General features: G+C 30.7%; 5 protein-coding genes across 5 annotated transcripts; 4 read left to right on the top strand and 1 right to left on the bottom strand.

The window, feature by feature from the left end:
* Positions 1–365: 365 nt before the first annotated feature.
* LOC8259693 (putative lipid-transfer protein DIR1) lies at positions 366–991 on the bottom strand. The gene has a single exon (XM_002527208.4). The coding sequence runs from the start codon at positions 912–914 to the stop codon at positions 606–608; it is 309 nt and encodes a 102-aa protein (XP_002527254.1). The 5' UTR covers positions 915–991; the 3' UTR covers positions 366–605.
* A 4,097-nt stretch (positions 992–5,088) lies between these two features.
* Positions 5,089–5,849, top strand: LOC8259692 (protein rpi-1). The gene is made up of 2 exons (XM_002527207.4): positions 5,089–5,260; positions 5,384–5,849. The coding sequence occupies exons 1-2, from the start codon at positions 5,246–5,248 to the stop codon at positions 5,651–5,653; spliced, it is 285 nt and encodes a 94-aa protein (XP_002527253.1). The 5' UTR covers positions 5,089–5,245; the 3' UTR covers positions 5,654–5,849.
* A 4,917-nt stretch (positions 5,850–10,766) lies between these two features.
* LOC8259691 lies at positions 10,767–13,186 on the top strand. The gene is made up of 4 exons (XM_015724223.3): positions 10,767–11,436; positions 11,547–11,753; positions 12,394–12,573; positions 12,809–13,186. Exons 1-4 carry the CDS (start codon positions 11,431–11,433, stop codon positions 12,860–12,862), a joined length of 447 nt encoding a protein of 148 aa, XP_015579709.1. The 5' UTR covers positions 10,767–11,430; the 3' UTR covers positions 12,863–13,186.
* A 2,582-nt stretch (positions 13,187–15,768) lies between these two features.
* On the top strand, positions 15,769–17,058 carry LOC107261901 (the record flags this gene model as incomplete). Its single annotated transcript, XM_015724219.2, has 2 exons — positions 15,769–15,944; positions 16,645–17,058. Coding segments are annotated over 2 exons (480 nt in total), but the record flags the coding sequence as incomplete, so codon positions are not given.
* Positions 17,059–22,127: 5,069 nt separating this feature from the next.
* On the top strand, positions 22,128–23,296 carry LOC8259689. The gene has a single exon (XM_015724218.3). The coding sequence runs from the start codon at positions 22,399–22,401 to the stop codon at positions 23,257–23,259; it is 861 nt and encodes a 286-aa protein (XP_015579704.1). The 5' UTR covers positions 22,128–22,398; the 3' UTR covers positions 23,260–23,296.
* The last annotated feature ends 1,273 nt before the right edge of the window (positions 23,297–24,569 follow it).

Below are 24,569 nucleotides of genomic sequence, written 5' to 3'. Positions count from 1 at the left end.
ACATTCTTGTGATGGTAGATCAACAGGATTTGGCTTGGCTTTATAATATGGTAGTAATTGACCAACAAGATCATTGCTACAATTCTTGCCATCTGAAACATCTAATGCTTGATCAGTTTCTTGCTTTCAGTGTTCTTGTACTTATAAGCTGCCTTTGTTATATAGAAAGTGAAGAATAAGAACTAAGACACAGTAAGTTACTAAGTTAGCTGGAAGGTTGGCCTGTTTTGCAGATTGAGAAATTGCTACTTTTATTGATGGTTTTGTCTTGTGAAATTAGTGTTTTTTGCCAAATAATTTTGATGGCCACTGTAAGGAGATGGTTTGTCAAAAGCTCAAATGTAAATTCTTTATACAACGAAGAATTGAAATCACTGAAATCTCAAAGTAACACTGAACTGCAGTAGACAAAATGAATCATTTAACAACAGCGACCAATATTAATGATACGAAAAGAAAATGCTATCAAAGTAATTCAGACCCCTAACTTCACATAATTCAGCAGTGCATTACAGAAAATTAGAACGAGTTCTTGAGCAGTTATTGGTGAAACAAATAATACTAATAAGTATCTCGTGGAGAACTCGCCCCTAAAAGCTTTCACCTTAGCAATCAGCAGGAGGGGTGAGATTACACTTGGAAGGCAAACCCAAAGCAAGATCAGGATCAATACCAAGAGAAGGCAACATAAGTGAGTTCCTGTAAGAACACAAGCAAGTCAAGTTAGCTCCTGTAAGAGCCTGACAACATGCTGGTGATGGTGGCTCAACAGGATCTGGCTTAGTCACTGATGGCTTACAAGCCAAAAGCCCATCATCGTTCATATCACACAATGTCAATGACCTTGACCCTTCAAACATAGTCACCATTAAGACCACAACTAGCACCACCTTCCCAGCCATAATCATCTCCATCCTGTATATGTAAATATATCACAAGTTCCTTCTCTTTTCTTTTTTTTTTTTTTTTTTGCTTAGTAATTCTTGATGAACTGAAATCTGCGTTTATTATATAGAGAGAAGGGTGGAGATAGGAGCCACAAGTTTTAAGCCCGTGAAGAAGAATTTTGGCAGTATTCAAGATCACGGGAGCAGGAATTCGCCTGGTTAGGATTGTCTTGGAAAGAATAAATAATTTTACATGTCCTTTAGCTATTTGGTAATGATATATAATTAAGATATGCCTGTAAACCCCATAATTGATGTTGATATGATACCATATAAGTTGGGTTCTTGGAGAGGAATTAGTAGAAGAGATAAATGAGTAAAGAATCTATATGAATCAATGTACCAAAACCATTTCCAATCTAATACAAAATTGACTTGCCAATTGTCAGATTTTGGATTATACTCTACAAAGTTGACTTGCTAATTGTATCACCAATCAGCAGTTCTTTGAATAGTGCTTTACTTTTAAAAAGAATAAATAAATTATGTTGTATTTTCTGTTTTGTCCTTGAAATGCATTTTGCTCGACAATTGCGCAACAGGGCATGTGCCCCAATTATTATCCTCTTCTGTATTACCCTCAATCTCAATTCACAATTTCACTCTTTTTCGTTTTTATCAAAAAATGAATTTCTTTTGTTACTATATGATAAAATTATTATATGAATTTGATCCATCACATTATCAAAAGAATTATACAATGATAACATTTCATTTTATTTTTTCCATATCATCCTTATCTTTAAGAATATCTATTTTATTACATTTTCAACTGTTTTATTAGATTTTTCAAGTTTTTTTTTCTTTTAAAATTAATATTTTTCTATTTCTTAAAACTTCATTTAGTCACTATATTTTGCTGTAAGAAATAATTTTCTGTCTATGTGAAATAGTTTATTTAGTATAGTAACCTGTAATTAATTGCTTCTTGACAAATTTTATTTTTTAAAAGTTGTAATTTCATAATTAAATCATGCTTTTATATTATTCTTATTCTTTATTATAAAAAATATATATAAAAATTAGAATTTCAAAAATTTTCTAGTTTATTTTCTTTTCTAAAATAATTTAAAAACCACATTCTCTCTCCTTGAATTAAAAAAATAGCTCTCGGATGTTTCTTAATTATATTATATTATTTTTTTTTAGCTTTTCTTTCTTTAAGAGTAGATTCTATCTCTTTATGCATTTTTTTTTTCATTTTTACTCTATTAATAAAAAGTTGGATTATATAAAATAGAGCTTCAAGTGGCAAGAGCGTTTACTTTTGGAAATGAGAGATATTGAGTCCGAGTCCTCTCTTCCGTAGTACGTGAGTTTTCACTTTTATGGTGAATGTAAAGAAATGAATATCTTCTGTTGTGTAGTCCATAGCTTGTTGACCTTCCAATAAATAAAAAGTAAAAAATATTATTGGAATACACAAATAAAATAAGTTTAAATAAAAGATTAAATATTTATAATTTAATCGAAAGACAGATATAAAGAGTATTGTTTCGATTAGAGGTAATTGAAATCATTGCATTTGCATTTTCTGAAGACGGAATCCACAAGAAGAGCCAAGTAATTAAAGTTTGAATCTAAAAAATTATGAAATAAAGTATAATTTGACCACTAATCTTGTCACACGGGCTCAATTTAATATTTTTCTAAATTCATGGACCTTTTAGCCTAAATATTTATATATTTGGCTCAAATTAATATTTTTTATTTTTGATTCTATTCACATTCTTTTAAGAGAATGTGTAACTCACTTTCTCATTTTTATAAAAAATAGAGCTAATTTGATCTAAATATATAAAAGTTTAGACTAAAATATTAAAAAATGACTAAATTGAACTCGAACAATAAAGTTAATGGCTAAATTAGATTTTATTTCAAAAATTATACACATCCAAGCTCATATATTCACATTGGGATACACTAAAAAAAATATCTCTTTTACAGCATAGCTTAAAAATTTAACAGTATAACTCTTTTAAATTTGTTAAATTTTAATTTTTATACTTAATTAAATAACACAATTTCAACTTCTAATATAAAAGATAATTCCAATTTGTTACATATGCTAATTTGAGAAATTTTTTAGAGACGAAGAAATGTCAAAATTTCAATATATAAATGCTGGTTTATAAAAAATACACACAAAAAAGAAACAGTTTAAATAATGAATTCGGTGACATATTATTCTATTTCATCTAAATGGATTTATTCATGGATTATACCTTAATATTAAAATTAGATATACAAACAAACACATATCAGAAGAGAACATTAATACCACAATCGGTTAACTATAGAAAAGAGAATTCATTTCTGGCTTCCATTATGCTTCTCACAGTTCAATTTAATTAACATTACCAAAAAAATCAAGTTTAAAGGTTTTGATACTCCAGATTGAGTCGAGCAAGTGGAAAAGAAACCCATGGCCGTGGCTTTCCCCAACATCATTCCCCACTCCTCATTCTGTGAAAAACTTTCTCAAAAGAAAAGCATAAAGAATTTAATTTCCAAAACCCAAATGGAAGAGTGACGTCAACCTCTGAAGAACCTTAACAAGTGATGAGGAGAGAAGTGAGACATCTTCCGCACCAGCTAGCTAGCCATCCATCTCCTTTGCATATTTTGAAGTTGAACTCGTCTGGACCCACCCACGTAATTCCTCCACCCATGCAACTTGAGCTAATATACCCACTAACATGTCGAAACGTGGACTAGAATTGGTTCGAACAAGTGACTGAAAAGTATGGTTAATGATGAATATTAGTTGCTTTTTCTCCTCCCTCTTTATTCCTTTTCTTCACTAACTAATCTCTCTCCGAATTTCTTTTAGAGATGGAAATCTCTGTACCGCCCCAGTGACTCCAAATCTGATGGATGATTTCTGCTTTCTTAATCAGCTAATGGGTTATTTCAAAAAAAAAAAATAAAAAAAAAAAATCAGCTAATGGGTTGTAAACATATCTAAATGCGAATTCCATATCAATCACTAATCCTAACTAGTTAACTTTTAGCTTTAATCATTATTGTATTTAGTTAAAATTTATAAAATTTATTTATAATCTAAAATTTATGTATTTAAATGAAATGAAAGTTATAATTAAATTAAATTTTAATAAAATTAATAGAATTATCAAACAAAATTTCATATTAGTGAAAATACATTCCACAACACTAAAATATTTCTTTTAATTTTACCAGTTTTATTTGTTTTTCTTTTATTTATTTTTTTCAAATATAATGAATCTCAACCAAATATAATTTTAACCTAAATTTACATAGTAATTAAAATATGTCCATATAAATCGGTAATTTTATTTTCTGACTGTAAATTACAATCCCCCTTTTGATTCGCTCTATCCTCTGAGTACTATGGTTTAGTGGTGCCTCAATGGGGTTCCACCTTATTGCGTGCTTCTAAATCATCGACTCAAAATAACTAATCTAGATTTAGTAGTTGAAATTGGGTTATCTTAGCCTCGTTTCATTTTCTGTCCCTACCTGCGTAGGAAATTACAGAATTTATATAATAAAAAGCATCAAAGGATTTTTCAATTTTGATTATTGAATGCACCAAGATTCAAATGAGAAACAATGTTTATGTGTAGGTTTGTAAATATGCAAATTATATACATGTATATAATCATATCTAAATTCTTGATTTTTGTGGCACATTTCCTGTGGGAGATTTTAAGAATTTATTTGGGTTATTTTGTTCCAATTGCTAATTTGAAATTAAATGCATAATAAAATATGACTATAATGAATTTAAGGATTAATTTGAATCATAAAAAAGTAACTTGTTTTTCAAAAATATGACATAAGATTTTTTATTTTAATTAGAACAAATTTTTTTTAACTTATTTCTTAAATATTCTAAATCCAGGGAAACTTAAAAGATATTTTTCTAATAAATTTTTTTCGCAAAACAAACAGAGCCTAAATTATTATCCAAATAGGTCAAAATAAAAAGAAAAAATAAATCATTCAGTGGAGAATTCAACGTGAATTACATATGTAGCCTCTTCCAAACTAATGGCAACTATTCATTTTGCTTTTGTAAGTATCAAGTTTCGTGTATGCAATTGGGGAGCAGAAACAATGGCACCTGCTGCTGCTACATTATAAATATCCTTCAACCCTTAATACCTTTTAAACCACTTTCAGTTCATTCTGTCTCAATAGCTGGTTTTGCTTTGCTTGCTCGTTTAAACCCTTAATTACTTGACCCTTTTATTTGCTTCCCTTAATTAACTTTGTCTCCTATATTTCTCTCTTTGCTCAGCTCAATTCTCTCCATGGCCTCCATCCAGGTTCCTTTCTTTTTCTTTTTCTTTTTTCTTTAAGCACTTAGATAGTGAAGATAGGGTGCACACACTCATCACATATTAATAAATAAAAGGTGTAATTAACGTATATTGTTAATGGTATTTCAGGATGAAGCACCCACCAAAGAGGTGAGTGACGACCAAGTCGAAAAACCAACTCAGGAAACCGCTGTTATTGAAGAAAAGCCTGCGACGAGCGAAGAAGCTGAAGTTGTAGTGCATGACGATGAAGAAGAAGAAGAAGCAATACACAATGAAGTGAAAGAAGAAGATGGAGAGGAAGATTTTGCGGGGTCACCAATTATGGGCGAGAGTGAACCAACACTTACTTTTGATGAAGAAGGAGAAGCAGAAATCGAAGAAGGTGACATGATTTAGGAGAGAAGAAGAAAGAAAAAATAATAGTACCCTTTTCTTCAATTAAAAATCAACTAAGGTTGTTGTTATTTCAGTTTCATTATATTAAGGTTTGTGTGTGTGTGTGTTTTATGCTTTCCTCTGCTTGTTTTGGCTTGGAAAGGCAAATAAAAAATATTTTGCAAATATATAAATTTTGTTTGTATGCCTTCTGTTATATTGTTTGTGGGTAAAGTTGGTGTCTTTGTAGGTTATAGTTAAGAAGTGTTCATCTTTTATCAATTTCTTTTCTTAATATATAATTCCTTGTGTTAGCTATGCCCAATTGCCCACTTCAAATTTTGCACTAAAGTTGGATTGCAAAAGATTATTTAATTTAGAATTTCTCACACAATATTTTGCATCTCATATGTCAAATTGTCTGAGATTTCTCTTAAAAATCATCACAAAGAAATTACGCATCTTACAAGTGGTCTAGCCATTTACTGCCTTTTTTATTAATAAATTCTTTTTCTGAATCAAAATCTTGAATAAGCTACCATACCCACTTATTAGTTTGTGCATATCCTTCAGCTTAATGAAGGGGATAGAAGACTTGGCATCTGTAAGGAATGATTGTAGTCCGTTTTAGGTGTTAGAACAGTCGCAAATTGAAAGGATCAAACAAAAGACATGTATGGCATGTCTGGTTACTCTTGAAATTCGAATGGGAAGCAAAGTGGACAATGAAATGGATGTCTACATACTAAGATCCAACAATTTTACTCCAAAATAATTACTCAAATAACAAATAAAATCTAGTGAGAATTCTAAGTAATAAATTTAAAAATTGAATAAAAACTCTGTATCAAACTCTAACTATATTACATTAATTTGTGAATCGAATAATTCAAAATTCTAGAACCAAACAAACAAATGTTATGGAATTAAAATAATTAAAGTTAATAATCAATTTTGAAATGAATTAATATACTTACACTCGAATTTAATTTTATTATATTCTAGTTCGATTAAAATTTTCAACTATCATTATATGTTATAAGAAATTCTTACTGATTTTTAATTAAATTAGATAAAATTAAATATATTCAAATGACCTAAACTTTGAATTAACTTGAATAATATTTATATATGTATGACAAATATACTCTTTTATATGAAAGTAGAATATTTAACTAACCTTGTATTGTGGTCATATATTATAATATTCAAACTAAGCTTGATTTATTGTTTAAATTATTCAAATTTTATTGAGTTATTATTAAATAAAATTTAAATTTTTTGCAAGTCTAATCTGACTCATTTATACTTTGAAATGTAATAAAGGCTGTAATAGAAGTAGAGAAACTAATGTCCTGTTTACTTAGAGAAAATTATATTAGTTTTCTAGAAAATTTTTCAAATGAAAACAAAAAAATAGAATTTTGTGGTTACATGTGGTATTTTTCTAAAATGAAAATAAAAAATACAGTTTTCTAAGGCCTGTTTATTTGTATAGATTTTTTTTTATTTTCATTTTTTATTTTCTTGAAATCAAAATAAAATTTCAGTAAGCAGAAACATTTATATCAGTTTACAAAAGGTCTCTTATGAGCAAAGGAGTTTTTTTTTTTTCTTAGGGTATTAGGACAATATTTACTTGTAGAAAAAAATTTCATTTTTATTTTTTAATTTTTAAGAAAAATGAAAACTGTCATTTTCATAAAAAAATTATAAAATTTGTAAAACATGATTACTTTATAGAAAATTTTGTATTTTTTATTTAAATAATATTTTTAAGTATAAATTATAAACTTGGAATAAGTACTCCGTTTTCATTTGAAAACAAATGATTTTTTATACAAACAAAAATGTAGAAAACATATTTTACTTGTTTTCAAGAATAATTTAAAATTTAGTTATAATTTTAAAAATATAAAAAACTGTTTTCTATTTTTATTTTAGAAAAATATCATAAATAAACACAAAATTATATTTTCTGTTTTCATTTGAAATTCTTTTTAGAAAACTAACTGTAAGTAAAGAAATCTTTGTAGTTTCAAAATTATAACTAAGTTTAAAAAAAAAAAATTAAAACAAGTTAGACATATTTTTTTATATTTTTTAAAAATAAATTCTCACTTCATTTATTCAAAGTCTACCTTTTATATTTAAAATATTATCTAAATAAAAAATAAAAAAGTTTCTATGAAGCAACAAATTTTATAAATTTTAAATGAAAATGAAAAAATTTTATTTTTCTTAAAAAAAAGAAAAAGTTTCTCTACAGTCCAAGAAAACAAAAACTCCTAATCGGCAGAAATTTGACAAAACAATCCTTAAAAGAAACAAAAATGAAAAGGAACGAAGAGAGAGAAAAGAAGAAGAAGAAGGGTTATGATAACGATGGAGAGAAAATCCTCTTTACTGAAAGACCAAAATGACCTTTCAAAAGGAACCAAAATGAATTACTAGAGGATGTTGACCACTTATCTTCCGACTCGAAAACTAAGCCCACTCCAGAGCCTAGAAATACAACAAACCGATGCCTCAATAATATGGGCTGGAACTTCTCATCTGGCCCTCAAAACTGCTTACTCTTGAGTCCTATCCGGAAAACATATTGGGTCTCTACTGGCCCACATCTCTAATTGCTAATCCATCTTATTAGTGTTTTTAATCTTAATAACTGAGTTATGGAGTGCCTACCTCTATTGGAATTTTCTCAATTATTGGCCTACTATTAGATGAGTATCACAGATTTTAAATGTTTTTTATATTTAAATAATAAGAAAATGACACATATTTTAAAATTTATAATTATTTTATGTATATTACTCATCTAATAATTAAGTTTATTAATCTAAAATATAGTCAAGAAGAATCCACCTCAAAGTATAGTAATTACAAGTTGAAAAAAGAAAACTCTCTCTAGGGATAAAAGGTCAAATACTTCCTTTAATTTGTAGATTGAGGTTAAATAAATTTAATTTCAATTATTTAATAAACTAGCTCATAACTTCTATTTAAGAGTTAAATAAATTCAAATTTTGAAAAAACTATAAGCATATTTATCTCGCTTCTTATTTAAATTAATAAACTAAAAAATTTAAATAGTATTAATTTTTAATATTTAAAATTAAATTTTAAATTTTTTATTTTAATTGAAAAATCAAAATTAGTAATCATTGTCTGTTCTACTACCATCGTCGACTTTACCAAACCATTATCTATATCATTGCTGACATTTTTCTATTATTGCTCAAAATTTAAATCTATTTACTATCTAATTAGAAAAATATGGATCTATTTTTAAAATAATTAAAATTGGATTCATCTAGCTTCGAGCTACAAATTCAGAAGATATTTGATTCTTTATATGATTTTTCTTGGCCAATATATATATATATATATATATATATATAAAAGCTGAGATATAAAAAATTTCAGTCATTTAATATAAATTTTCCTATGTGGTGATATTGTTTATATATAATTTTTAAATTTATTGTATTTATTTTATTTGCTTATGTGTAATTATTATTATATTAATCTATATTAATATAATTCATATATTAATTTATGTAAATACTTTTATAATTAAATAATAATTTTTATTTTTAAAAATAATATATTAAATATAAAAATCTAAAGTTGAAGAATTTTACAATGTAAAAATCCTAGTAGAAAAAAAATTAAAATATTAAACTCGATCCTAATACTATCAACTTTGTTATTTATTAAGTTTTTATTATATGTTATTACTAATTAAATTTTGTTATATAAATTTTTAAAATAAAAATATGGTGTTAACTTTTCAAATCGAATAAATAATTATAATTAAAATAATAGCAACATTCACGCCCTAACTAATTCCAATTAAATTGCGATACATTTCTAATGAAAATCAAAATTAGATGCTGTTCAAAATCTGATGAATATCAAACTTGTCAACATAAAATTTGCTAAATTAGTCAAATAGACCATTTTCAATATTTTGAATTAGCGGTGGTGCCATTAGAAACAGACTATTGGTGTCGGAGTTAAGAAATATGTTATGAAAAAAGATAAAGGCCGATCCCTTGCGTTTGAGCCTAAAATTAAAAGAAAAGAAAATGAAAATTGTACATGGTATATAAAATTCAAAATTCGAAAACGAGTGAAGTGCTAACTGTATATGATTTAATCTCTTCTCGAAGATAACTATATATGATTTAATTTGAAAATACAAGGCAATGGAAAAGCAACATGCAAACGACAAAAAATGAGGAATAAAGAAGAAGCTCTCAATGTTTGGTCATGGCATAATAGCAGAAGAAGGTGGGAAGGAAAGGGGCCCCTTTGTGGTTGCTATCTTCTCTTTTACTTTCTTCAAATTTAACAGTTTCTGGCTCTGGTTTTGAGGTGGCCGTGTCCTAACCTGTAACTGGAATGGCTTCAATCTCCATGTGGAAAAAAGAGACTGAAATCCCCTGAACTTGTGGCCCCTTTCTCCCTCTGTCAATGGCAAACGCGACCCCAGCCCCTAATTAATGTAACCCATTTTCCTTACTCTCACTTAAATGACCATCACTACCATAATCATCAATTTTCTTTTGCTACAATAATATAATTATTATAATCCTCAATTATATTCAATCCCCAAGATTTATAGTATTTAAATTGTAGTTTCGAAGTCCAAAGTCCATGCCTTCTCTGCACATGTACTGATACTACTACCCTTCTTAGCAATGGCAAACAGGCTGAATTTATATAACGTGCTGCAGAGAAGGCATGAAGTGAATGGCAGTAAATTTATATATGTAGACCCATTAACATATTATAACAGCAGTAAAATATAACTAAAATTGATCAAAGAATTTATATTCAATAAATACATGCAGATGTATGATTCATTGAAATGTAATCCAACTTATAATTTCCCTGCTTCCCTAGCTGAGAAAATAGCTTTCAGGCTAGGGTAACAGTGACCTTTTTCGGAGATAGAAATTCACCAAAAATCAACAACAGTAGCCTCGAAGCTGATGATTTCTGTTGGTGCTGGGGGGTTGGGGGCGTTGACTATGCAAAACTGACTTCACCAGTGATTAAATTAATTAATATTTCTTAGTCTTACTTTAGGAAAAACCTATATCCAACCCTATTAGCCTTATGTATTGCAAAAGCTCAAAGCACCATGCTCTTATTCTGGTACGCGTGTGGGGTTAATAAAGTGTGCCACAATTCGACTGTTACTGATGGGTTTTCTGCATTTGTATTGCTTGGAGGATGGAAAAAGAAACCCCAAGGACAAAAAAAGAAAAAAATAAAAGAGAGAAGAAAAACCCAACTGCCCTTTATTATTAATCATGCATTGGAATATACATCTGATCAGCGACAAAGTAGGTAAAAGCAGAAACCCTGATACAAGCTAAGGAATATTTAATATAAAGAAAAAAAGAAATCACAGATAGAATATTATTAAAAGAATTGCCCAAAAGAAAAGCAATAACCCTCACCTCTTTGTCCCTCTGTCTCTTACTGTGCAACTTCGTTATCTGAGTAGTTTTCTTTTCTTTTTTACCCTTGTTACCTTTTATTAATTGCTCCTTTGGATCCTCCAGACCCTACTTTTCCCTATTCTATCTTTCTTTCATTCCCTTTTAAATTTGGGAGTGTGTCTCGTGCCCACGCTTATAAGCACAGCCAGGCAAGCAGCTCGCACCAAGAAATAAAGAAAGAGATATCGCATTTTAAATACCACCTTTCAAGTCTATCTTCAACGTTCAAGATTCTTGGTAGCTGATATACACTCTCCTACTTGCTTGCTTCAACAAATCATGGAAGTGAGTCTTCAATTTGTTCTCTTCTTCTTCTTCCTCTTCTTCTGTTTTCTCGTTTATAATTCTTAGTAAGTCTATATTATATGACCCTTTTGTTGTCATAATATGTATAGGACTACTACTATTCAAGAAACCATGTACCGGCTTTTGGAAGCTGGGATTGGAACAATGACCTGCCGTTCACTCAATGCTTTGAGTCAGCTAGGCAAGCTGGTTTGCTTCGTTACAGTTACTCTGAAGATCGTGATTTATATGTTGCAGGTGATTTATATGAGAATGATGTCGTCACTCCTGCCATGATTGTTGTTCCTCGTCGAAGGGTACGTACGTATATCAATTATAATTTAAGCTTAGCTTACCTAAGTTTCTTGTTTAATTTTACCTGACTATATATAACATAATGAAATTAATGTGCCTTGTTCTTGTTCTTGAAACTTTTAGGTCATAGTAGTACTGCTTTTGAACGCTGAATTATTCATTACTCATGCGAAAAACTCGAAGAACAGAAAAGGAAAAAAGAAAAAGGATAAAGGAAGAAAAGAAAAGATTCATTAAAAGAAATTAACAAGCAAAAGAAATTCTTACATGTGTAACCAAGAAAAAAGGATGGCATTCTTTCTCTTCTTTCAAATTCTTGGAAAATTGGAAAAGGGAAGGGATACTGATTAAAAGAAAAGCAGAAAAGAAAAAGGGTCTTTTTAGGTCGGGGACCAAGAGCCACGGGAGTTTTTTTTTTTTTTTTCTTTTTTCTTTTTTAACTTTCATATAGAAGGCACGTGATGATGGCTATGTATAGGGGAAAATTTTACTAGAAAAATGAACTACAGTTTCTAAAAATATTATGTAAGATCATGAAGGGTGGTGGTGGTGATGATGATGATGATGATTCATTCGTAGATCATTATTATGATTTTCGAAAGATGGGTGATAATTAAGTTAGGAAATTGTTGGTGAATGCAGGCAAAAGTACGTCAGCCTCGAGTCAAAGAAGAGAAAAAGCAGCCAAATTGGGTGGTCAGTGACATGAAAGAAGCATCAAGTCCCACTTCTAATCTGATGGCCAGCAGGCCAACTCCCAAGCCTGTTGATGAAGACTTGTACAAAATTCCGCCAGAGCTTCTTTATGCAAAACCCAAAAAGGCAGGCTTCTCCATACTCCTCTTAAAATATTTTATCTGTTTCTCTTTAATCTTTATTAATTAGTTGGCTTTAATTATCATCCATAATTAAAATTTAGTAGCTCTGCTTTTCTTTAATTCTTTTTCATCATAGCCTTTGCATAGGTTAATCTTTTCTTTAGCTTTTGACTAAAGTTTCTTTCTCTTCTTTTCTTGGATATTTATTTTACTTTTCTTTTTTCTTTTTTTTTTTGCAGAAGAGAGGCTTGGGCTTCTTTTCAAGCTGCTTGCTGCCAACTTGTGTATTGTGAAAGCTTGTAGGGATGGGTACATACAAGGGATATTGAGAAGAATATACTTAAAATTAATTAATTAGTTATATATGATGTTTAATTTATGTAATTGGGTTCCACTAGAATATGTGGAGGATTGTTACTATCGGTATCTATTTAATTAGGAGTGTGTTAATTTCCCTTTCTTTTGCTAGGGAATCTCTTCTATATTATTGTCAATAGGAAGAGATAGGAAAGAAAAAAGGCTGTTGGAGGGAGGAACTTTAATTTCTTGTTGGGTTATGTATATTCCCTTTGCATGAGATCAAAAGCAAGAGGAAAAGAAAAAAGGACTATTGAGTATATGCATCTTCTTCTTCTTCTTCTTCTTCTTCTTCTTCTCTTTACCTTTAAATTTTTGTTTTTGTCAAAGCCATCAATATCAAACAAATATCCAATTAGACCATTCATACTTATTTTGTGAACAAATTCATTAATTCACAGACTGATTGCGACATACATATACGTATATATTGGGTTTGTAATGTTAGAGATCACGTGACTCCCTTTATTATGAAGTATAATTTGTATGGTCTTGTTTCATGTTTTTAGCCTGAAAACCATTAATGAAAAGTTGAAAATGGAGAAAACTTATAAAATGGAAAAGGGAAAGCAAAATTAATTGATTTTTAGCTGAAAATAGTGAATTTTTCTTAAAGTTAAAGAATAGTTTTCAAGATAATATAAATTTATTAGGAGGGACAATATTAAAATAAAAAAAACATATAACAATTTGTCATTCTTTTAAAATGGTGAATTTTAAAGTTTTTCATCTCTAAGGAAAAACATTAAAATTGAGAAATTTTATAGGGCGAGAGTTTATGGATCTACTCTAACTTTTTTACTTCTCAAATAATAAATTTAAATTAAATTCATAAATTTTATAGAATTTTTGATTTAAAATCTTTTAATTCAAAATTCTTATATTGTGTTTGGTTGAAATTTATAAAATTTATATAATTTATTTACAAATTTAAAATTTATATGCTTCCAATAAAAAGAAAATTAATTTAGAATTACACATTTAAATTTGAATAGAATTAATTATAATTAAATTAAATTAAATTTTACTAAAATAAATAAAATTTATAAATAAATTTCATAAAATATCTCTTTCGATTCTATTATTATTTTTATTTTATTTTTTTCCTCGTATATTTTTTTTAAAAATAAAATATTTTTTTTAAAAATAAAATATTTTTTTTAATAAATTTCTACCAACTTCGCGGGTGTATAGTAACTCAGCTTCTACGAAATCTTATCACAAAATCCTGTCGCAAATTGTTTGTAAACAGAGACTCAAAAATCGAAGAAGATCAATATAACTTTGTTGTTTTTTTCGGCTCTAATAAAATGTGGATGTGTATTACATGCATTTATAAGATATTTAATTTGTTAAAGTGAGAAAGAGAGAGGAGGCACGGTGATGTCAATGTAGGAAAAAGGAAATAGGAAAGGTGCCATAAGAGGAGCAATTTCAATATGAAAAAGTTAACACATATTCACTTGAATCTGCAATTTAGAAAATGAAAAGGGGTTGTAAAGGAAATAAATTATGCAAAGATAAAAGGATAAGCCATAAATTGGCAAATACAGGTGCTTTTTCAGTCCAAGAAAAAAATAAAAATTTGAAAAGAAAAATAGAGGTGTTTTTCTGGTTGCGCATGCATATTGACTATTTCTGGCTCTAGCTATATGAATGTGATGTATGTACAAATAGAATTAGAATTGTGAATGAGAATGAAGTTCCTAAATTCATAATTTTAAATGAATATGGGTAGATATCATATGCAAAATGCAATTTTTAATCTAGTTTTATTATTGAATTATTTAATTTTTAATTTATTTTATAAAATTTTTTGTATTTTTTATTATAAACTTAATAATTTTTAATCAAAATAAAAATAAAAATATAAGATAAAGTAAAATCTCATAAAACATAATGATAAAATTTTTTAACTTAATAATAAATTTTACAGATATAATATTCAAACACTTATTTTTCACATATTACATAAAATATATATTTTTTTATTTTTATGTTGAACTTTTTTTCTTTATCTACGAATGCGTTTCGACATACTAGAATTATCCATATTTATAAGAGTTTTAATTTTATGTTTATTCTAATTATTGGTCCACAATATTTTGTTATTTTATAATTTGATAATTGCTCTTTTTTTTTTTTTTTTTTTATATATAGCGGATCTCTCTCAAAATCTCTAATGTAAAATGCTTCAATTTTTTTGACAAAAATAATAATTCGGTATTCTGACCAATTTTATATATTTTAATTTAATGGAAGATTAATGAAAGAATTATCATGTGGAATGGGACATGCATGTGAGCTGAAAATGACTAACTCTAAAAATGTTAGAACGGAAATGCATATATAATTAGGCAAAGCGCAAGTAAGTATTTATAATTATTTTTAATATATTAATATAGAATTATATTTTGGACACAAATTAATAATCATTTTTCATAATTGGTTAGCTAACAGCAACAACATCAAGGAAATCTTGTTATTAATTTGAAGCCATGAGTAGAGAGAAAGAGAGATACCAAAGTAGAACATGATTCTTGTTAAGCAGGCACCCAAATCAAATGTTGTCTTGTACAAGTGTTAAGTTCCCATGATTTGCATGCATTAACGCGTTCTCAATTCATTGGATCCATCCAATCTTCATCTCTATCTTCTTAAAGAGTCTTTGCTGTATATTTATATACATATGTCAAAAAGACAATTGAATCGATTCCTTCTTTCTTAAACTAATTAAAACAAGAATAGATATAAGGTTCAAGATCTATTTAATTCTATACAATCGCCCCCAAATCTTTTTCTTTTCTTATATTAGGAAGATACCATAAGAATAGAGCTATGACTCTTTGATGAATTCTTGACCGATTCTTGCGTTCATTGCTACTTCTGCCTCTGCAATTTTAGTAACTATTATCCATTTTCTTCCTCGATTTTCCCACTTCTAATTCAATTAACAATTCCTGCTCAGTTGCAGACTAAGGAAGATACTTCTGATCCAACGCCATCTTTGACTGTGTGGTATGCTAATGCTATTTATACATATTTTGATTAGTTTTGCTTATTGTAACTATTGTCTTGCTTTATTATTATTATTATTTTTTGTTCCTTCTGTACACGCACTCAAGGAAACTTGCTCCATATCTAAATTTTTTGTTAAGCAAAATTAACTAAATGATATGAGATTGTAATATATCAACTCAAAATCTTCTGAAAGATAATGCATCAAACAAAGGAAAACTTTCCATGCATGGAGAAGCTCGTATAATGGTATCCTGGAGGCCTAAACAGAGAAAATCCTGTATAGGCTTAACAAAATCTATCATGGATGTTAGTCCAATTTTGCTTGCTTCCATTAACTGCAGTCTAATGCATATCGATCCTTTCAGTCTTTCCTAATTGTGATCGAGAATGAGTACTGCATATAAATTCTATTGGCAATGATGGAAACTGCCTGCATGCATTCATTACTGTCATCATAAGTTCATTTCCCTACATGGGTAGAATTAGCATATGACCATACATATGTCGTTTCATGCATGAATTCTTTTCGTTATTTGTAATTTCTTAAAATATCTGGATGAACAGATGATTAATCTTCAACACCCATCTCTTTTATAAAAAAAAAAGTAAAAAATTTTAATAAATTTTTATTATGTAGTCAGTTCAGCAGTTAGATCGAGGCCTAAAATTTGCAATCTGTTTTGGCGTTTATTACCAGGGGTAGAAAGTGGAGGAAGAATCCACCAAATCAAGTAAAGGGAATGGCGAAGAAGAATGTGACAGAAAGCAACTGCACTGCCATCTCTAAAAAAAAGAGCTGCATTTGCTCTCCAACTAGCCACACAGGCTCATTTAGGTGCCATCTCCATCGAGCTACTACAACACAAAAGTCTCCACAGCCTTTACTAGATACTAGCAATAAAAGCAACAGTAGCCTTTGTTATTTTCGCAGTCTCTCTGACGGGAAACCTCACTTATCTAGGTTTGCTAGGCTTGCCTTTGCCTTTCCTGATAAACAGTAAACAGTAGATTTGGTAAATCCAATTCATAGCTTTGTATCTTCTCCCTCCCATCTTCTGTAAATCACCAACACTTGCATTTCCTTTCCTTTTATTTATTTTTTCTCCCTCAACTCGAGCTAAATCAACTCCGGGACCCAAAAAAGTAATTATTTAATTAATCATTATAACACTATTTATGTAAGGAATCATTATAGTACTATTTGTGAGGATGCATATCATATTATACTTAATGAGATTATATAAATGGTGGGAATATCTATTGCGTACCAAAAATAACCATTCTATTTAATTGTGGGTTGGTAAGATTGAGATAGGACAAGCTGAAGGAGAAGAAGCACATGAATCTAAAAAATTCTGAAGATGACTCGGAATTAGTGATTGTGACACAACTAGTGCATAGAGCTGAAACGTCATGTTTTCACTATCTTTGTTGGTATGTGGGTTGTTTTTCAGTCACATTCCAGAGAGGGATCTTTGGCTGCAACGTGAGTCCAAAAGCTACGGTTCTGGTGGCTGGAAAATAACAGATAGAGAAGGTACATAACCATGAATACCGGGCCACCGATAAACCTCTATAGGATAAGAACTCTGTTCTCTTCTGTTCAATGCACAAAAGTGGACCTTTTGTATGCCAAAAATGATAAACGAGACCTCATGCACAAGACAAATTAGATGAATCCTGATCTTCTCTGTGGAGCCTGCTGCCATTATTTAAGTAAAACAACGTATATATATCCAATACTTTGCAGATGATTTCATCTCCAACTCCGGAAACCAACAATTCGAAAACCAAGTCCACTACCAGATAATGCCAAATTTTGAAATAAATTAACCTTCCGAGCAAAAAAATAATTAATTCAAGCACCATGACTACACAGTTGGCTTTCACTCATTTATTGCCATAGCCTCTGCTCTAATGTGTACCCGTAGTGGTCTTGTACATTTAGTTTAACAAAATTGGAAGAGGGAAAGAGAGACAGCTAGCATATACTGGTTTCTCTACGCCATTTGATAGAATATGAGTAAAAATCACATAGTTTTGAGATCGGATTTCGGCTAGTCTGAGAAATAATATTTCAGTAAAGTTTGAAATTATAATATCGCAAGAATTAAAAAATTAAATTCAAAAATTATGAATGAAAAACTATTTGTAATGGCCAAATTTAATATTATAACGAAGGATAATATAAAATTTTTACTAGAAATTATATCTGGCTCAAGCATCAAAATTGAATGATATGAATCCCGCGTCTTTTATGATAGACTCTTCTTTTTATTTTACAATTCTATGAACTAACAATTATTTAACACTTTCTTCCAGACCCTCTCAAAGTTTGCGGGATCTATCACCGTGTTTCCAATGTATGCATTCATGGGGACTAATATCAACGTACCAACTAAAGTGTTTCTTGGTATAACAAGTAAAAGCTTTTGAGCCGTCATAAAAAAGAAAGAGGTAATAAGTCCTCCAGGACATTAGTCCGCATAGATTTCATAGTTGAGTATCCTATTCGTCCCTCAATTTGCTTGCGGTAGAAAAAAGAAGAAAAGAAAATGGAAGGTGGAGAAAAAGAAGAAGAGGTACAATGAATAAATGGATTAAGAAACTTGGAAATCTCTAATTCGTCCAGTCAAATCTTTCACTTGGCTCCTCGAACGTTCAGGACTGTAGCAGAAATTAACAAAGAATCCCCCTTGACAGTCATGCCTTTTCGAGGATGTTTTACAATCCATGGGGCATACAAATGCATATGATTTCAGTTTTCAGTTCACTGTCTACCAGGGGTGTAATTTAGGAGTTGGCTTTTGAGTCATGTGCTCAGTTGTTGGGCCAGTGATGTACCGATTTAAGTGCTACATCATGAAAAATCGATGGAGCCATTTCTAGCAATTCGTACAAACCACAGGTAGAATCCATGACTCTTTGCAAGCTTGGTACAATTTGTAATATTATTACTGAACATATTTTGTTACGATTAGTAAAAGATAAATTGTAAAAAAGAAATGCGCAAGTTTTTGTAGCATTTTGTAAATTGAAACACATTTTCAGGACCATATTTTATCCATATGCAGGACAAAGGTAGCTAAAATGGCTTTTTTTTGGGACAGCTAATGATCAACAAGATACAACAACCTTTGATTTGACTCTTTAAAAAGTTCAAAAAGTAGGTTAAATCTGTGTCTAAGTCACAAATTAATAGAAGAAATCTATTTAAATGGCGTAAACCTGTCTTCTTGCAGTTTTAGTATTGATAATTGAAAATGAGCTCATTGTGTTTATCATTGGTTATTCATATATAAAGGGGCCCAACCTGTATAAATATTTATTATTTTTTTATAATTCATCTAATTTTTATATTATCCATTTATTATTCATATCCACGTAATAAAGGCGGATTAGGACGGTAAGCCTGAATTTTGCCATTCCTAATCTTAATGTCCAAAGCCCCTTCTGCAGTCTTTAGCATTAGACCGACAATTTCAAGATTTTTGTGGTGGGAGATAAGAGGAACCTCTGCATGGGCTCATATAACATATGTTATATTCAAACAATCATATACTTGTTAGTGTCATCTTCCGACTGCTCAGAGAGTATTGCATTTATCTTTTCCATTTTGTGATGTTCCTTCATTAGGACTAGAAAATCAGCATAATTAGCAAACATGTCAAAATCAGCACTTGTGACTCTGAAGAAAGAAAAAGATTAAAGCACAAGAGGAAAGATAAGGTCCCTAATTCAAGTAGGAGAAAAATGCAAAACCCTAATCTAGCTGGAAATGCTGGACTAATCTTTCCAAGTTATATCTTCCGGATATTATAAGGTCCCTACATCGCTTTGAAGGAACAAACACATGAAGACGAATCTCTCTTGTTGTAAGATCAAAATAAAGAATGGTCAACACACTTGCAAAAACTGTAACGTACAGTTTGTTTATCATAGTCGGATAGCTCTGCACCAAAATGGAAGTTTAAGTAGACCGGCCACCACCACCAGCTTGACGAGTTGAAACAAGTTGGCATTCAAGTTTTATGTAAAGACAGATCATTTTCAGTGCAGATAATAAAACTGGAACAGAAAAATAGTTCAAATCACGCTTCATACTTTAAAAATCAAGCCATTGGATAAATATATGAATTTTCAACAAAAACGATTACTGTTTTCATCCATCAATACATACAAAATAAGTCTGAATAAAAAGCAGAAATTTGCAGTACAGTGCCTGGAAGCTGGCACATATGTTGATAATCCAGCTTGAGCATCTAATAATAGATCCAATTAAAGCATAGTGCAGAAGAAGCAAGTAATTTGGTATATTTATGTAATGTAGTAATACTCACATATTGAACGCCCCAAATGTCATACACCTCTCTAACAAACTAAAATATCATTAAGACATTGAAATAACAAAAGTGATTTTTGAAATTCAGATCACTCCTGTTGTCTTCAAGACCGAGACAACAGAACAGAGCAGTATAGGAAGAAGGGCCTGCAGGGAGAGAGAGACCAAGACATGGCTGCAACTGAGAGCGTTATATTTTAGAATTCATAGAGCCATAGTCCAGTATGATATTATTTGGCGCAAAGCCTTGAGATTGTGATCATCTACAGCAATAGAATCATAAAATAAAAACAGACATTTCACTGTCTGCCTAATTTTAAAAACAGTTTTTAAGTACCATCCAATATCTCGCAAAACGTGTGTGCCTTCGGATTGAGCCAGCTTCCAAGAAAGATCTGGAACGGCCTGAAAATTTGAGGTTAGATCAGTAGATAATAATTATAAATTCAATACCCTGAGAACAATCCAGGAACCTAAATATGCGGTAGAGAGTGCCTGAGTAGGTGAATTTTGTGAGAGAATACACACATGTAACAATTAAATTGACTCCTTGCTGTGACCCATTTTCTTTCTGTCTTCTACTTCTTCTCTCACACTGTGTCTCTCCCTCCTATTTTTTGGTGAGCACCACTTAGCCAATATTCAAAAGGCAATTACTTTCTTGCCTGGTTTCCTCTGAATGCCATACAGTTTCTATCCTGGCTTCCATAACTTTTCACTAATTGGTCAATGTCGGATCAAACTTGTTAGTGTTACTATCAAACAGTTACATCTTAATTGCCAACTAACCTCTGCACCAGACTTGTTACTACTATCTAAACATGACCCTTCAGACCTATGGCGAAGACAGAATTTGAAGAGGATAAATGTGCATTTACTTTTTCTTATGATACTAAAGCCGGAATATACTTTTCCACTAGACAAGAAGGCAATTACCCCTTTTCCATAAGGTGGCTTTCCCCCAGCTTCAAACTACAATTACTCGAACTTACAGGCTGTTCTTCTGTTCCTGTGCCCACAACCAAATTCCCACCTTTTTGGTTGATTGCAGTGCGACATGATTTCCAAAGCCATCTCCACATCCGGATTTGCAATTCTGCATACTTTCCTACTTTTATACAAATAGTGGGTATAGACTCAATAATAGATTGTATATTTTCTTTAAAATAATAACTCTTAATTATACAAAAATAAACTCAGTATACAGTTCAAACCAGTTAAATTTTCATGCCTAACTGAGTTAGTACCTTAAGATGTAAAATAGTTTTAGAATATCATTAACAGAATCAAACCCAAAAAAAAAGAAAAAAAGAAAAAGAAAAAGAAGAACAGTTTTAATAAAGAAATAACCAATTGAATAAAAATCTGATTTGTATTGGTTTATACCAAATTCTACTCGCTAGTACTTACAGCTACCACTTATGTTAGATGCCGTACAAAACTTTTTTCTTTTACTTGTAATTTCAGCAATTCCTATAAAAAAGAAAAAAGGAAAACTAAAAATCACATTGTCAATCGTAAAAGTCACAAGTCAATTGAATCGAAAAATTCAAATTCCCATCTCATAATCTGCACCCTTCGCTGCCTTGAAGAGGCAAAGCCATTGCCTTGTATTGGATCCGATCCATAGTCCATACCCCACCCACCATATCTTTCAAGCGTCCTATAGGATCCGTTTAGACCACGTGGCATCGAAGATGACCCCACGTGTCTGAGCAAATCATATCCATCCACGTCACCGCGAATAAAGCTGCCAGGTGCCGTTGGATATGCCATGCCATCTGCGCTTCTAGTCGGATATAATCCCGTATATACTTTTCCACAAATCTTACTTTCTGTCTTTTTTAAACTCTTTCTCATCAAAACAAACAAACCTAATACAAAATAATCGCTTCATTCCGAATATTCCGAATAAAATACCACTGCAATTATACTTTCTTTGAATACTTAATCAATTTCTTTATCTAATCTTATTATATAACATACATCTAAATCTTCCTTCTCTTTCAATATCCATTTCCTTTACAAAGAGCTTCTTAATTAAACTGCACCAAACAAAGCCTTATATTCCAGAGGAAGAAGTTTCAGCATTCATATCGTACCTTGAAAATGTCTGGTTTTTGTGCGAGAGGGAAGCGAGTCACTGATCCTCTTGACGACGATGCAAAAGCTCGACTGATTGGCGGCCAACTCAGTTACGGAACTAGCGGCAGCGAACACTCAGCTGATGATGACTCACCTTGCTTATCTGAACTTGTTCATGGCTTTCTCGAGGTCGATGAAGATCTCGAAACACAGTCGTACACTTATGACTCGGATTCTGATCGAGTTGACTCAGTTTCGGATTGTGCGGTAGATGCTGTGAAATCACTCTGTGTTACTACTGAAATGGATTTGTATAGAAATCTGCTGCTATCTCATGTTCTGAAAGGAGTGGAAATGTTTTCGTTGTGGAGAAATCAAAAACCAGTGTTGAGACGTAAAGTGATGTCGTTTTTGAGAGAATTAGGCCACAATGCAGCTATTTGCAAAACCAAATGGGACTCCTCAGGCGGACTAAATGCAGGAAACTACGAGTTTATAGACGCCGTAGTTTTATCAAACAGGTACATAATCGATCTTGATTTCGCTTCACAATTTGAGATCGCGAGACCAACAAAGGAATACTGGAAGCAAGTGCAGTCTTTGCCTATAGTTTTTGTTGGTAAAAATGAAGACTTGAAGAGAATAATTAAAGTTATGAGCGACGCAGCTAAGAGATCCTTGAAGAGTAGAGATCTTTCACTTCCTCCTTGGAGAAAAAACCGTTACATGCAAAACAAATGGCTCGGTCCGTACTGTCGGACCTCCAATCATCATCAAATATCGAGTAACCCCACCATGATCGGAGCAGCCGGTAACGGAGTCAAGTGTCGTCTCGTTGGATTTGACGACGCTGTAAATAGTGGATTGTTTGTCCGTACTAGATAATTACAGCCATAAGAACAAATTATAAGATGTTTCACTCTGTTTCGAGTTTTTTTCTTTTTTTAATTATATTTATATATTTAGCGTTTCTGGAAAAAGAAAACAGATAAAAAAAGTAAAGGGGCGTAACGCGGCACATGCACAATGTGTGTATAGTGAAGAGAGGATAGGTGTTAATTTTCACGTGAAAAGAACGTAACTCGGAAGCTTTAGAAAGAGATTATCGTAGACCGTTAATTATCATAGGAGGAAAGCAGTTTTTAGATCAAACGAACGCTACACATTAATTAATTATCATTAATAGTATTTTATATATTTGTGGGATGTGGCTTGATGAAAACGCGAGGCGATTAAGATTTCCAATCGGTAAATTAAGAATGTCATTCAAGAGTGATGCGACCTGTCGCTGGTAATGTCATGCAAAATTAGTGCTTCGGATGCGGACATAATATCTCTATACGTGGCAAAAGACCATTGTGGTACTAATTTATTTTTTTATGAAAATTATTTCGATGATGAATCAATAATTAAAAAATAATTATAAATGTGAGAAGAATTACATAGTAAATTAATTTTTTTTATGAGACTGGAGAGATAAATTTGTGAGACTCGTGATTTAATTACTTTTCAGCCATCCGATAAAGAACAGATCAAAGACGAGACGAGAGAGGGAAAGTGAGAAGAAAACGTGTTTGAATAATGTAATTAAATATTGAAAGAGACAAGAACAGATAAGAGCAAAAGAGATAAGCGGTACTAATTTATTGACTTTTTATGAGTAAATGAATGATATTATTAAGTGGCCCAATGATGAGTGAGTGGCCAAGTAAGTAAAATGGTGCTTTTGGAATTTGGGATGGGACGTGTGGATAATTAGACAGTGGGGTAGTCCTTTACTCAAGGTTTTGGGTGCCGCCTGGCTCTTCGAACTTGGCTCCTTCGTGTCTTGATAGCTACTCTTCTCCCCTTTGGACAATGGTTGGGACTATGTCTGTATGGCGTGAGTGAAATGAGCTTAGCATATCCAGCTCAGAGAGACACGTCACCAAATATTACAAATGGACTTAATTTTAATCAAGCGGAGCCATATGAGTTGTAAATTTTTTTATCTATTTTATACTTTTATAAATAATTGGTATATATTTATTAATTTTAATAAATAAAATTATATATTATTTTTAATAATAATTTAATAAATTAATATATTTTATTAATATTAAAATATTTTAATTTATTTTTAAAGTAAATAAACTTTTTAATAATGGAGTTCAGCTTGTATTTTTTTTATTTTATTTACTTTTGCTCATGTTGTT

This window comes from Ricinus communis, chromosome 7 (assembly GCF_019578655.1).
Source record: "Ricinus communis isolate WT05 ecotype wild-type chromosome 7, ASM1957865v1, whole genome shotgun sequence".
NCBI lineage: Eukaryota > Viridiplantae > Streptophyta > Magnoliopsida > Malpighiales > Euphorbiaceae > Ricinus > Ricinus communis.
Note: the sequence above shows the minus strand (reverse complement) of the source record. Positions and strands in the feature narration are given on the sequence as shown.